Source organism: Mchenga conophoros, linkage group LG1 (genome assembly GCF_057382185.1).
Source record: "Mchenga conophoros isolate Kocher_MC1m ecotype Shallow Benthic linkage group LG1, M_conophoros_male_GT1.1, whole genome shotgun sequence".
Lineage (NCBI taxonomy): Eukaryota > Metazoa > Chordata > Actinopteri > Cichliformes > Cichlidae > Mchenga > Mchenga conophoros.
In genome coordinates this window covers 33,008,127-33,023,709 of record NC_140526.1, presented here as the reverse complement: position 1 = coordinate 33,023,709, position 15,583 = coordinate 33,008,127, and the positions used below count along the sequence as shown (strand labels likewise).

Below are 15,583 nucleotides of genomic sequence, written 5' to 3'. Positions count from 1 at the left end.
TTAGATTGATAAATATAAAAAACATATTTGTTAACTTTAAGAGTAAAGAGAGAAACTATCTGTATTTCTTAATTGTAAATGGCACCAAATTGTATTCAAACTGAGCCACACTTATGGAGCTCCACAATTCTTTTCCTGGTGTTTTGGTTGACATCTCTTGATTTTCCCATGTCAAAGAAACAGACTCTGTGTTTTGCCTTATATGCATCCACAGCTGTGCCACCAATTTACTCACATGGACTCTACTAACCTATCAGAAGCTTCTTCAGCTCAGAATGGAATCGTCTGGAGTTTCTTATTAATTAACAATAAACTTAGTGTATATGTACTCCTAAATTTGATGAAAGTGATAAAAAATAGACAGCTCTGTCTCTCTTTATTCTGACATTTAACTAATTCAAAATATATTTCAATATTTATCTAAAACAAAAGTTTACTCTAAATTGATGTTGTACAGTAAAAATGTTTTATGTTTTCTCCCTAAAGTGTATGTAAATATCTGGTTACAAATGTGAATATCCTGCTGTGTACTGAAATCCCTCTTATTTTGCATAGAAATATACTGAACAACATACAAAGCATAATATATAAAATAACATTTACCTGAGTTTTTTCTTTGAAAGAACCCTCTAATGTCCAATCTTATATTTCAGTACATAACTGAAACCGATTTAGTCGGGGAGGGTAAGAACTGAAAATATGAAATAAACACACGTAAGCTAAGACTCTCTAAAAAAATAGCATTTGTTCGGCTTTTCATTTCGCCATTTGTTGATTCACTTGAAGAGCAAGTAACGTAATATTGGTCAAGTGATCAGTTTGATATCAATCTTTCGTGATGCACCGTCATATTTACATTATTTGTACGGTACGAATGATTTGCTTTGGTACCTGGTCAAACTTAAGCTCTCCTTGGTATGGCTGGCTCCGTTTCACCAACAGCGCACACAGGCAGCAGCTGCCCCGCCCCCTCGCTCAGTCGCTTAGTGCCTGAGCTCAGATCTTACCAATATCAGGTGCACTATGTGCTTCGAATATTGTGTGTACTTTTTGTTTTATACAGTTGTCAGCCAGGCATCTATGAAAAAATTACACTCCAAAAGACCCCGGGCTTCTGACAAAACAACCCGGGCTTAAGCCCAGTAAGCCACCCCCACGCTCCGCCCCTGCTGATACGGTGCTTTTATTATGGCCACAGCTGCTTTAAACTAGCAATACCAATAAATCAAATGAGTTTTTATGTTTCTATAATGGTTAATCCATCAGTGTGTGCATGCTCTTAAATCCAAATTATATTTTTAATTATAAAATCTAATAATTTGTTTGTTGATGTTAGTGTTTTAGTAAACATACAGAAAATAGTAAAGCACATGATTATTATCATTATTTTTTTTATATCAAGATGCATTTATTTACTTCCATTCCTAAAAAGCAAACTTTAGTTTTATTGGTTGAATGTTATGCTTGATAATGTCAGACTTCTCAGAGAAGTTTGGCTCAAATTCGGGTAGAAAAACACGAATTCAGTTTGTTGTTTGCCTAACAAATAGCAATATAATTATTACGTTTTAAATGTGTTTTTTTACAGATGTCTGAAATATTTGTGATTTCTTAGTTTTATGATACTTGGTTTAATAAATTTGTTAAGCACTGTAAGTTTGCTCATACTTAAATGGCAGTTTTACAGTAAGAACATTAACCCTTTATTCCTACACACCTCCTGATTTTGCCACCGCAGTCGCATCCATCAGTAAAAGGTTACTTAGTCCTCACCTTTATCTTATGATGAAAACATGTCATGCTAGATGGCACTCTTTACTGCACTCATTTAAACATCAATCATTGGCAAGTTCAGAGTTTGAGACTGTCACAGCGCAGCTGAGCTGTTCTAATGGCATTCTGTGACCTAACTCCTTGCTGGACTTCATACTTAATATTTCTAAATCACTTGATTTATTTCCCATCTGTATGTTATCCTAATGTATCTGAAAGTGGACTTTAGAGCTCACATGCCACATGCTGCTCTTATTGGAAGGACTTTAGCAATTTGGTTACAGTAGCCGATTAATTTAAACAGATTAATTTAATGACATCTTAGTGCCTATTTTGATTCATTATTGTCATTCTGAGTAAATATTATTATATCCTGTAAAACATACTTTGCCAACAGGACTAGCTGGTTTGGATGCCAAATCCAGTGGGCGACTAGGCACCAGGGCCATGGTGTACTATATGTCGACAACGGTGATTGCGGCTGTCCTAGGAGTGGTCCTGGTGCTGGCCATCCATCCCGGGAACCCCAAGCTTAGGGCCAATCTTGGACAGGGAAAGAAGAACGACGATGTGTCCAGTGTGGATGCTTTATTTGATCTCATCCGAAATCTTTTCCCAGAGAACTTAGTGCAGGCCTGTTTCCAGCAGGTAGGAGTTTCACAGATGGTCTTCGTCCACCGCAAAAATGTGATTCACATGTCAGTTCCTCCAACTGATTCTTGTTTTCTTTGCTTGCTGTCCAGATCCAGACAGTAACCACCAAAGTACCAGTACCCACTAACAGGACCAGAGCACCTCCGCAGTTCACAGTCAAAAGGTCACTTCAGTTCAAGAGTGGGATGAATGTCCTGGGTAGGTTTGAAAGCACGCCCAGTGCATAAATGGAATCACTTAGCAGGGTTACTGATGTAAAACAAAAGTTCTGTTTAAAAAAAAAGTTCCATCATCAAAGGGAAACATTCAGATAACACAAAGGCATCGATTGGCATCTGTGTCTGCAAACACAGATTTTTGAGCTCCTCACCAGGGGCGCCTAATGTAGGGTGTCTCCCTCTCCATTGTGCTCATGTTTATTAACATTATTACCAACTTAGGAAAGACTTATAACTTTACATTGGCTGAATTTTCTTTACACACTTTAATTTGTATTTAGTTTGCATTTCATTTCATTAATGCTATAACTAAATGCTCTAGTTGGTATTTTGAACATTCCCAACACCTAGGACAGCCTTTCATTCTGTACAGTACTTAAAATGAATGATTGGTTGCCTGTCACTTTAGATTTAGTCTACAATACATACAAATGTACTTTATATATTCTAAAATTAGGTATTGTACATAGCAGAATGTTGCTTTGCTGTCTAGTAATATGTCTGAATAATTCTTCCTCCGAGCAAGTAAAATGATTAACTTTCTATTAATTTATACTAAATTATCATATTCCGTGTCTTACAGGTTTAATTGGATTCTTTGTTGCTTTTGGAGTTATTATGGGGAAAATGGGCGAAAAGGCCAAGCTAATGTTGGAGTTTTTCAACGTACTCAATGAGATTGTTATGAAGCTCGTTGGTGCAATTATGTGGTAAGTTCAGTTCATCACAAGCACTGTTCCACACAAGGTTAAAACAGCTGCAGGCCCCAATTTTTAAAAGGTAGAAAAAAGCTATCAGAACTTAAAAGTACATGCCCCCCACCTGCAGTTCACCCCACTCCATTTTAAGCCCCCAACACTAAAACGCCACTCCCTGAAGGGATATTCCTAATGCATTTCAACAGGTTGCGTTGGTTTCCATAATAAGTATTTTTGCTCTTTAATACTTTCATTATCTGGATTGAAAAGCCCAGTGATTGGCCTAAAGCTTCTATTGTGGGGAACATTAAAGCTTGAAAAGAGACTCTCGAGTAAATACAGGAGCCTTGTATCATGCTTTTTATTTGTTCTTGTTTCTAATGTCTCTGTAAAGCACTTTGAATCACCTTGTTGTTGAATTGTGCTATACAAATAAACTTGCCTTGCCTTGCCTTGCCTTGCCTTGCCTTGTACACTATCAAACCACTTGAATAACAACATGCTGCTAAATCAAAGCAAAACTGTGTTGCCTATTCCTAACAATTTATTCTCTTTTATATATATATATATATATATATATATATATATATATACATATATGTGTGTACAGCATGAAGCAACTTGTTGTAGGATCTAAGCTGAATGCTATATAGTCAAAGGAGCTTGCAAAGAAAAGCGTCTGGACTTCTTTAAGTTGCTTGAAGACGTTTCACCTCTCATCCGAGAAGCTTCTTCAGTTCTAAGGTCAAATGGTGGAAAGTCCCAGATATCTCACCAGACTCTCCACCATTTGACCTTAGAACTGAAGAAGCTTCTCGGATGAGAGGTGAAACGTCTTCAAGCAACTTAAAGAAGTCCAGACGCTTTTCTTTGCAAGCTCATTTGACTACAATGACCTGGATGACTGAGAACCTTCACAGACATGAATGCTATATATTATATTTTCCTGTGCCTGACATATTTGTAACCAAAATACACACTCTGTCTTCAGGTATTCCCCTGTTGGTATTGCTTGCCTCATCTGTGGAAAAATCATCTCTATTGCTGACTTGGAGGTGGTTGCAAGACAACTGGGAATGTACATGGTTACTGTGATAGTGGGCCTTATCATACATGGAGGAATTTTTCTTCCACTGATATATTTTATAATAGTAAAAGAAGACCCCTACAAGTTCTTCATGGGAATATTCCAGGCTTGGGTCACGGCACTGGGAACAGCGTCCAGGTATGGGGAATTTTGCATCTGTTTGTGTTGAACATTGTAGAATTCAGACTCCTTGACCCTCAGAGGACCACAGTATCCCTGTCTAGAAATCAGGCTTTGTTTTTCAATGTGATATATGCTTTTATAAATACTTTTATAAATACTCCATCACAGATGCTAAATAATCAGGGCAACCGTTTTTTTGGAGTGATAACTATGGAATTAGCTTGCTAGCAACACTTTCTCACTTTGCCTCCACATGGAATATCTCCATGTTTTATTAATGGCACCAGATACACGCTTCCCTCTACAGAGGTGAGCTCAGCTTTTTCCCAGTTCCTTCCAGCTCACCATTCCACAACCTTAGAAGAAAGAAGCCACGCAAGTTTGGAGTCACAGCTGTGGTTATTTCTATGATATTCTGTCTTAAATTCAAACAAGTTAAAGTTTTTGATTGTTTTCAAAAGTAAAACGCCTGAAAGACCTTATATGAATCAAATTACCATAGTTTGGAGTAAATTATTTTCATTTTGAATGGAAGAATGATGCAATTAAATTTAAAAATCAATGGAATATAAAGAGTGATTCAGGCAAATTAATTCTCAACAGACAGTCTATTATTTGTTGCAGAGTTCTTTATTCCTACACGTTTATAGTGTCAAATTGGGTGCACAATTTCCAAGCTGAATCTCATTCTCATGTCATATTAACAAGCTTCGTCTTGTTTTATTTGCCACAGTGCTGGTACCTTGCCTGTTACGTTCAGATGCTTAGAGGAAAACCTGGGCATTGACAAGAGAGTGACACGCTTTGTCCTCCCGGTGGGAGCTACAATCAATATGGATGGCACAGCACTTTATGAGGCTGTTGCTGCCATCTTCATCGCTCAGATGAATGGCATCAGCCTCGACTGGGGCCAGATTGTTACCGTAAGGTAAGCCTACAGTCCTCCTATCCATAGGACACAAGGAGTCCCTCTGTTCTTTGATTAGTATAAAAGCATTGTCAGTCATGCTGTAGCCTACACAGTCACCATTTCTCAACCCAAACTGGGGAGACAGGGGAGAACGTCCACACTCTTGCAAAAGCTTGTCCTATGGACATGGTGTCCAAATTACTAAAACACATTATTTCTTTTATTGCATTATCCCTCTTCACTTTACAGGAAAAGTCATTGTGTAGAATAAGGTTGTGGTTTAAATTTACTTAGACAGTGTACACTCTTACAGTTCCCAGTTTCAATACTTAGTTATCAAAATACTTTTGTCATCATAAAACCTTTTGTAGAGATAGTATAGGGTGTTAGCTGTGTACAGATAGTAAGGATGTGTGTGTATTAAAACCTTACACTTGAAAATTTCTCCTATTTAGCATGACAGCTACCTTGGCCAGTGTTGGAGCAGCTAGTATCCCGAGTGCTGGACTTGTGACCATGCTTCTGATCCTAACAGCAGTAGGGCTGCCCACTCAGGACATCAGCCTCCTGGTTGCTGTCGACTGGCTTCTGTGAGCGCCACATCAACACTGCTATCATGACAAAAGCATGCAGACATATTCTAACACCATTCAATGTTCTTACTTTTTAAATTTTATGTAAGCAGTTTTAGATGTTACAATAATAAGGACAAATCCTTCCCGCTATATATTATCACGTGTAGTCAAATAAGTAATCTTTTTTTTTTGTAAATTTCCCAAGCATATGTGCTAAAGTAATCATTTTATTTGTATGTACACATTTTTGCTAATATTAAAAGAGTAGAGTGCCTGTTTTACTGGCCTCTAACATGTGTAATCACTGTTATAACTGTGGTTGTTATGGTTTTAAGTTCTTTAATGAAAAACCATTTAATTGAGTCACACAGTGAAATATTTGTATTGTTTCAGAAAACACATAACCACAGTAAATGTCTAAAGTTCTAGCACCTACACATTTGCTCCATGAAAAAGTATTTTCCCCTTTCCTTAGATCTTTTTTGTTTGTTTGTTTGTTTGTTTGTTTGTTTGTTTGTTTGTTTGTTTGTTTGTTTGTTTGTTTGTTTGTTTGTTTGTTTGTTTGTTTGTTTGTTTGTTTGTTTGTTTGTTTTGGGGGGATTTGTCACACTTCAGCATTTCAAATCTTTAACAAATTTAAACAAAGATAACTGGAGTAAAAGTTTAGTTTTAAAATGATCTTTCATTTATTAAGAAGAAAAAAGCTATCCAAATCTACCTACCTACCTACCTAAACCTAATAACTGGCTTTGCCACCCTTGACAGCAAGAGTCTTTCACATTGCCTTGGAGGAATTTTGGCCCTCTCTTCCCTGTAGAATTATTTTAATTCAGCTATAGTGGATGGTTTTTGAGCATAAACCGCCTGTTTAAGATCATTTCAAAGCATCTAAATGCATCTAAAGAGTCCAGACTTTGACTAGGCCACTCCAGAGCCTTCATTTTGCATTCAGAGGTTGTTTTCTTTCTTTTTTTTTAGCTATTCAGAGGTGCTGCTCAAGGTAGCTTGAGCTTCAGGGCATGAACTGATGGACCATACGTTCTCCTCCTGTTTTTTCTGGTAGAGAGCAGAATTCATGGTTCAGTTATGACATGTTGTCCAGGTCCTGAAGCAACAAAGCTGCCCCAGGCCATCAAACTACCACCTCCACCACCATGTTTAACTGTTGGTATGATGCTCTCGTTATGAAATGCTGTGTTAGTTTTATATCAGATGCAATGGGATTCAAAGCTTCCAAAGACTTTCATCTCATCAGTCCACAGAATATTTTCTCTTAAGTCTCCATCAAGATGATTTTTATGTTGTCTTTGGTCAGCAGGCGTTTTTCGCCTTGGAACTCTCCCATGTATGGCATTTTTGCCTTTTTTTCACTGTTGCAACTTGAACTATGTCCTTAACTGAGGCATATGAAGACTGTAGTCCTTTAGCTGTTGCTCTGGGTTCTTTTATGACCTCCTGAGAGAGTGGTTGATGCACTCTTGGGGTAATTATGGTCAGCCCGCCACTCCTGGGAAGCTTCAGCACTGTTCCAAGTCTTCTCCATTTGTGGATAATGACTCTGACTCTGGTTTACTGAAGTCCCAAAGCCTTAGAGATGGCTTTGGAACTCTTGATAGGTGTCAGTGACTTTGTTTCTAAGTTGCTTCTTTATATCATGGCTTTTATTTATGAGCTTTCTTGATTTATCAGGAGTGGCAGGAATAAGGCCTCGGTTTGACTAGTGAAACTGAACCCTGCTTTACCAAAAATGTGGTTAATCACATTTAATTCATGATTTAGCAAGGGGAATTGTTATGTTTTCATAGAGGCCAAATTAGGTTTAGGTTTAGCTTTTTTCCCTTGATAAAATGAATCATCATTTAAAACTCCCTAAAAACAAAATAAAGTGATTTTATGTAAGGAATGGAGTATTTTAAGAATCTTGGAGTATTGTTCACAAGTGGTGGGAGAGAGGAGCAGAAATTTGACAAACTAATTGGTGCTGCTGTAACAGTCCATTGTTGTGAAGCGAGAGCTGAGCATAAAAGCAAAACTATAGATTTATCATTTGCTCTACGTCCCAACTTTCACCTGTGGTCACAAGCTCTGGATTGTCACAAACACTGAGATCACAAATACAAGTAAGGAAATGAGCTTTCTATGAAGGCTGGCTGGTTCAGTCATTCAGGAGGGGCTCGGAGTAGAGCTGCTACTCCTCGAGAATGAGCCAGCTGAGGTGATTTGAGCTGACAAGGATACCTCCTGGGCATCTCCTGGGTGAGGACCGAGGGAGGCACCAGGGTAGACCCAGGCCTGTATATGCCTCGGTGTTCCCCCAGAACTGAAGGAGGTAGCTGGGGAGAGGGAGATATGAGTGTCACTGCTTAGATTGCTGTCCCCACAACCTGGCCCCAAATAAGCAGTAGACAATTGATGGATGCATGCATGGATGGTGTTTTTATTCATCTAGTGCTTTTTTCTTTTTGTTTTTTTTAACATGTAGGGATCGTTTCCGTACCTCTGTTAATGTGGTTGGAGACTCCTATGGAGCAGGCATCGTGTACCACCTTTCCAAAGATGAGCTTGACTCCTTTGACGCCCAGCAGGTCCGGATGGACGACTTTGAGATGGCAAAGACACAATCGTTCTTTGAAAATAACACCAACCAGAATATGTACGCTCACCACAACTCAGTGTTGATAGACGACTGCAAGGTACATTTCACGTTAACGGACATAGAGACCTGTATGTAGCGCATCCTTCCCAGCTGTGTGTTTGTCTTTCTTTTTGTGTCTGTTACTCTTTTCTCTGTGGCTTCCTATGTTGGCATATTGGTGTCTGTGTGAATAGTAAAAGTCATTCTTGACTGAAAAATGTCATCTTTAAAGTGGTGAAAAGCTAAATAAATATTTTTTTTATATTTATTTATTCACCTGTTGATCATATGAAAAAGCAGTTTTTGTGATACCAGGTTTATCAAAATTTGTTCACTTCTACATCATACATTGTTCTTATTGTTTATAAAAACTGAATCAGTTTATTTTAAAGGCTCAACACTAATCTAATTCATTGTCTCGTACATGTGGCATATTTTTCTGTTTTATTTCATTTGCTTACTTAATTGGACATGTATTTATGGTAGCCCTGACCAAATTATTAGTTCTTACATTTTTAACCATATTTTCAAAGTGATTTTAGCCAGTGGTATACATAAAGACTGCTGTTTTTTCCATATCATCATCAATCATCCAAAGTGATGCATTCATTTAAGAAATGCCTGTTTCATGCCTCCTGTCTATACTGTAGCTAGATTTCTAAACAAACAACAGAAAAAAAAATTTATTCACGTTCATTGCCTGTATAGTGATGAATATCATTATTGTAATTTGGTTGGGGAGAGAATCCATTAAATACATGGCCAACTCTGGAAAAATGACTTAATGTACTTGTCTATCACTGCATGACAACGTGTTTTTGTCTGTCGGGGACTAACTAAACTCAGCCCCAAGGTCAATGGCCAACATGTAATGAAGCAATGGTTTCTCTGCTCCCAACCACTGACAGTCTGTCAGTAACAGTGCCTTGGTCACAACAGTTAGTTGTTCTTGATAATTGCTTACAGGTCACCATGGGCAAAAATGGCAACACTGCAGAATTCTCTCTTGTTGAGGAAGACCCATGGAAATGCGGGTAAAGCAGATTCAGATGCCGCTGCACCTTACATGAGTATTACTTTTACCTTCTGCCGACACAACTGCAAAAATACAAGCGACGACAAAAAGCAATCATATTAAGAAGAAGACATAAAAGAAAAGAAAAGAAAAGAAAAGAAAAGAAAGCATTAAGGGGAGGTTAACAGGAGTCGGACAGATTTTGAAAATACCTTTATCCATCTGGGTAACTGAATGGATCAAATCTTCACCCTAGATCAGATCTTGTGTTTGTATAACTTCTGCACAAACTGTAATAAACTTCCATGCACTTGTAGAGACAACATTCAGTTGACAACACTCAGGGCCTTACTTGGTGCTGCTGCAAGCTACCTGTCCTGTCAACGCAAACAAATTCTTCTACTCTGTGCAACATGTCATGTTTCTTTTGTACCAAACCATTTTCTTTGTAGCTTAAAGGAGGGTGTGTGACTGATGGCCTTGCTGCTTAACTTATATACGAGGAGCATGTGATATAAAAGGCATCAGAATCTGACAGATTTTATTGCTGAATTGTTGATACCATCAGCGGTTTCACAATTTGTAAGCTTATGGCAAAGAAAAGAAAAGAAACCAAAGCAAAGAGTGTCTTGTTGTTGAATTGCAGAGAAAGGTCATGGCAGTTAAACCTTGAATCACCTTTGACTGTTCAGCTCATGGGATTATTCCCTGATGTCACACACAAGGTCAGAGCTGATAAGTGAAGATTAGGATTTAAAAGCAGAGAGCGTGGCCTCTAAATGTAGCAACACAAAGTACAGAATGTGTTGCTGAGAGTAAAGCTCAAATAGATTACATAAAGGGTGTCCTCCCAGTTATTTATCCATATGTTTATTTCTTTGTTTTTTGTATGTATGTCCTTAATGTATGGATAACTGAGTTTCTGTTAATAATCAAAAGTCTGCTGTGTCCTAGAAATCATGTGTGTACGAGTGTGTTTCTGACAGAGAGTGGGGGAGATTAACGAAAAGAAAAGGAACAAAAAACTGGAGGTTTAATGAGAAGAAGTGGGGATGTCTCTCAAACTCTCAACAGACCAGTGCATTGTCCAGTGTTTTATTTCAAACCGTTTATTTCTTTACTATATGACAACCTTGCCTTGATGATGTCACCTGCAGAGTGCAGTTAGTATGATCATGATCACTGAAGCATTTCTGGATGAAAGCTAGTATGGATTGTCGTGCTAGAATAGAAAAGAGTAACAGAAGTTTTGTGAGTGAGGATGGCTGGGCCTTCTTCACAAGGTTTTGTAGCATCTACAAAACAGATTTAGATAGAAATAACAAGCTTGTAATTACACCTACAGTTAATTAGCTATGGTCACGTCTGTTTAGCAAGTGCACACTAAATTCTGCCTCCAGCACTCGCATAAATCTGACGCTGTAACAACAAGGTCATTGGATGTTGGCTCAGTATGTACATGTTTGTGAGTTTCACTCTGGTGTTCAAAACTAGATGAAACTGGATTATTCATTTCTTTTTCATATAAGCAGAAGCTTATATAAATATATATATATAAATAAAAGTGCCTGCTTGCACTTTGTGTATATACTCTCTTTAGGTAAAAAGTGTACAAATCAAATGTATAGACTTGATATTTTTGTCATCATAATGGTTTTTGCTATTTAAAAAATTTATATAATGACCATAATGATATACAACTTTGCAGTTATGCTAGAACAATGCTAATTTATTTATTTAACGGGCCATTAGTTATCTCAATAGGTTGTGACCTTAGGGTTATTCATTAACAAAGAATCCATTACATGTGTTTGTTTTTAAGAAAGATTGCAAATTGTTTTCTGGGAAAAAAGTCCACTATTTGTCAGTGTGGGTACAAATTGTTACTGACCCACTGCATATTTGGTTGCTTAAGGGTTCTGAGCAAGCTTATGGGGGTTTTTCAGTATGTGAGAATATGGGTATCTCTAAAGGGAAAGACTGCAGTAAGCCAGTCATTTGTCACTGATTTTCTTTATGCTTCTCCATTTCTTTAATTTATTATTGGTCATTGTTTTAGTTGATGATATGTTATTAGTCAACTGGCCTACCATAGCAAGTGTTTTCTATAAAGATGTAAGACTTGTACCATCTTTAGATGATTAAACTCCTATTTTGTATCTTTGTTTGGGATTCTGTACACATGTCTGTCTGAGAATGCATTAAATATTTTCTTGTGTCTGACATTCATGATCATGCTAAGCTCTGACTGGCTAAATGGAAGTAAGAGTGAAGGGATTTGTGCTTCACCATCACATCACAAGAGCAAAAATATTCGTCTGAAAAATGGACCGAAAGTGTATAAATGTTTCAATGCATGTGTGTAAAGATTATTGTAAGCAAATAAATGTTTATTGATGAGCTACCATTGTGATTATTCCTCATAGGAGGCAGGATGCAGTACAGCATATGAATGTTCAGTAAGTGCATGTTACCACTGCTGAAGTGCTGTGCAGGCTCTCAAGAGGAACTAGACTCAGTGACCTGAGTACCATTCAGTACTCCAAGATTCCACAAAAAAAACAACAGAGCAGCTTAATATAAGTTACAGTCCACAACACAGTCTTCAATAAGATTATTACAGAAAATAGCTTTGTAACAAATGACACTTTTAACAAAAAAAAAAAAAAAAAGGCCAGCTGGAAAAAAGGAAACCACGTGAATTACAAAGAAAAACTGGGAAAAAAACACTGTAGAGAGTTTAGCTCCATTTGAAATAAATGACATTACCACACTTTACCTGACCAACACATAATTTAAAAATTTAAAAAGAAAGAAAAAAAACGTAATAATGCAATAAATAGACTAATCAAAATTTACTGCAGCTATAAAGGTGTCATCAAAGTTTTTCAAAGTCAGTGGGGGAAAAAAGAAAAGACATATTGTTGTCATTCAGACAGGAATCAGAGGTGTGAGAGTCCACAAATCCCCTTTTGCTCCGCAGTTTGGACAATTTTGTTCCTCTTTTAAATTATTGTGCTTGAAACACAGTCTCACGGTTCTGTTTTTCAGAGGGTTTGTTTCTGGATCTCAGTATGAGGGACCATTTTCTGGAACATCTTCCAGGGGAATGACAGTGTACTCCCCTGAATGTCCATTCTCCTTGGGTTTCTCATTAGGCAGGAAAGTCTCCATCTCTCGCTCCCTCTTCTGGTTCGAGAGGTTATTTGAAGCCACTGTCAGATTTGCCTGGTTTGGTCCATTCCACCTGCAACATAAAAAACATTAATTAAAATTCTGTGCTTTGAGAAGATCTACTCAGATATGTTGTTCGTTTCTCTGACATATGAGTCTTACTTGTGTCTGGTTGCGATGGCAACACAGAGTATTACAAGTGCTGCAACACCAACGATAAAGCCAAGGATGATGATCCAATCTGGTCATATGGGAGAGGTGTGTTATAAAGGTGGAATGAGTGTTATTCATGTATTAATTGTGCAGAAGTGTGGTTTTTGTCTGACTCACCAGGTGTAACGTGTCCTTTGTGTGTCGTTTCAGTGTTTGTCGTCTGCGTCTGTGTCTGTGGTGCTAATTGCACATAAAAATAGAATTGTAAACCCCTCCATATACACCACAACAATTTAACATACAGGTACTTATTGTTAATTACAAAATATTTACCTTTATTAATGTTCTCCCGATGCTGAAAATTTCGATTTTGTTTTGATAGTATTGATGATACAGTGCTAGTTTCTACACTCGAGCCAGATGTCATAGTGGTGCTTTTAGAAACCAGTTCAGACCCTGAACCAGAATCCGGGTTTGTTGTGACGTCACTGGTAGAGACAGTAGGATCAGTAGTTTGCGAGAAGACGTTGTTGTTTGAAGTGTTGATTGACTGGTCTTCACTTGTCACTGATGTTGTGGTGGTATGGCTAAAGAGGGAAGGTGAGGTATATCCTGAACCTCTCCCCTTTAACATGTAATGCTCTGTGAAGTCCGACGTCGGAGCATGCGTTGCTGTTGTGGTATCAAGTGCGATGGGTATTGTTGATTCGACAGCACTCCCCTCAAACATGTAACTGTCTGTGGAGTTAGAAGTCGGTGCATTTGTGGCATTCGTTGTTGTGGTATCGAGTGTGAAGGCGATCGGTGATTCGTCACTGTTCTCTCCTAAACCACTGCCATCATTCACGGCACTCTCTATGAATCCAGAGGTCTGAGCATTTGAAATACTCAGCGTTGTGGTTTCATGAGGTGAGATGGACGTTGTTAAGATGTCACTGATCTTTCCAGCAGCACTTCCTTCGGTCATATCTTCAGAGTTGTAAACCGGTGTCTGTGATGCTTGAACTGTGGCACTTATTTTGGGTGTTTCAGTTGTAAGCGTAGGCGATGGACCAACAATGAACCCCTCCGTCATGGCATCCTCAAGAAAGCCTGCATCAGGGTTGGCAGGGTTCTGGGTCACAGCTAGGACAAAGAAAAAGGAAAAAATCCATGTATCATCTTAAGTGTTTACCTACTGGCTCTGAAATGAGTAGGGAGGAAAGTTACCAAGCTTTGTTAAACACAAAAGGACCACACAGAGCTTATGTTGCTTCAGCCCAAAGTCTTGTGTTAGCTTGTTATGTGACCCGCTTTGATAAGGTGTGGTGAGAGACAGTAATAATTAACCTAGGTGACTATTCGTGTATTAGTGTGTTAACAAAAGAGAGACAGCTCCATCAAAGCATCAGTTTTAATACCACGCCAAATAAACCAGGCCAACATAACTGCTTTCTGTCTTTCAAAAAGTATTAAGCCATTGTTAGGATTTTGTGTCACAAAGGAAGGAAGTCACATATCTTCTGGTAAACCATTATAATCGCTGGTAAATAGAAAACATTTAAATTTTTATTTAATTGCTTCTTTTCTCAAATATTTCTATTTTAAGATACTTTATAAGTTAATTCATTCTTATATTTACCTGACATCTACAACTACTTGGTATTTTTCAAGTAGACCTTACATTAGCAGTATCTTGGAGCATGAATTGAGTTGTTAGCAGTTCTACTACCAAAGGTCCCCCTTAACCTTGTAGCCCATATTTAAAATGCTTTATGTTGTTAAATGCCACTTATACACTGATGGAATAGTGTAAGTAAACCAATGAAACGATGTATAGTTTAGATTTATACAGAAAGAAAGGAAGGATGAATGAAAGAAAGCGGCTCAGCTCAAATCACACATCTCCACCCAGTCACATTCAGCTCTGGTGTTCCCTATGAGATTACATGTGTAACAGCTCTTCGCTGATCTTTGGTTTCAAGACAAATTCATTAATGCACCTCCTGGAACAGAACATTTCACAAAGACTTCTGTGTTTAATTGAGCTCTGCCAATGAGACCTGTGCACTAACAATGAAATGTGACTCGTTAAGGAAGTGCCATACTTCAAATATAAAGAGATTTAGGTAGTAGCAGGAGAGTGCTGACTCACGGGGTAAAGAGAAAGGCTCGACAGGAAGTGGTGAACTTTCAGTTGATATAAAGGAATTACTTTGTCTGAGACAGAACACCCTTTGCTCCTAAATCTTGCGATGGAATCTTTTTTATACAGCATCATTCATCATCAATTAATAAATAGCTTTGTTGTGGTTGTTTTTACAGTTTAACTATCAAAGACAAATCCACATTGAAATAAAAAAGCTGAAAATTCTGCTAAAAACAATTTACTACAATACTTATTAAAAAAAATACCACTTACTATTAACAGGTGTTGAATGAACAGCAGCAAGGAGTCCCAGAAGAACTCCCAAAAGAAGATTCCTCATCTTCATAATAGAGAAAGGTGCTAAAATCAAGGATTGGAAGTAACTAAGAGTCAGCTGGAACTATATTGCACAATGAACTGATACTTTGAGCCAGATAAAT

At 37.8% G+C, this 15,583-nt stretch overlaps 2 protein-coding genes across 3 annotated transcripts in view; one reads left to right on the top strand and one right to left on the bottom strand.

Moving 5' to 3' along the window:
• Positions 1–13,386, top strand: part of slc1a2a (solute carrier family 1 member 2a) — a 27,400-nt gene extending 14,014 nt beyond the window's left edge. For both annotated transcript variants that reach the window (XM_085275714.1, XM_085275715.1), the window contains exons 4-11: positions 2,171–2,421; positions 2,517–2,625; positions 3,229–3,355; positions 4,335–4,568; positions 5,287–5,481; positions 5,919–6,053; positions 8,521–8,731; positions 9,640–13,386. In XM_085275714.1, coding sequence (XP_085131840.1) covers positions 2,171–2,421; positions 2,517–2,625; positions 3,229–3,355; positions 4,335–4,568; positions 5,287–5,481; positions 5,919–6,053; positions 8,521–8,731; positions 9,640–9,711 — 1,334 coding nt within the window. In that variant the 3' untranslated portion in view covers positions 9,712–13,386. The remainder of the gene's footprint in view (positions 1–2,170; positions 2,422–2,516; positions 2,626–3,228; positions 3,356–4,334; positions 4,569–5,286; positions 5,482–5,918; positions 6,054–8,520; positions 8,732–9,639) is intronic.
• Positions 12,056–15,583, bottom strand: cd44a (CD44 molecule (IN blood group) a). The gene is made up of 5 exons (XM_085275716.1): positions 15,417–15,583; positions 13,349–14,140; positions 13,193–13,255; positions 13,025–13,103; positions 12,056–12,935 (listed from the first exon to the last, which is right to left on the bottom strand). Exons 1-5 carry the CDS (start codon positions 15,487–15,489, stop codon positions 12,758–12,760), a joined length of 1,185 nt encoding a protein of 394 aa, XP_085131842.1. The 5' UTR covers positions 15,490–15,583; the 3' UTR covers positions 12,056–12,757.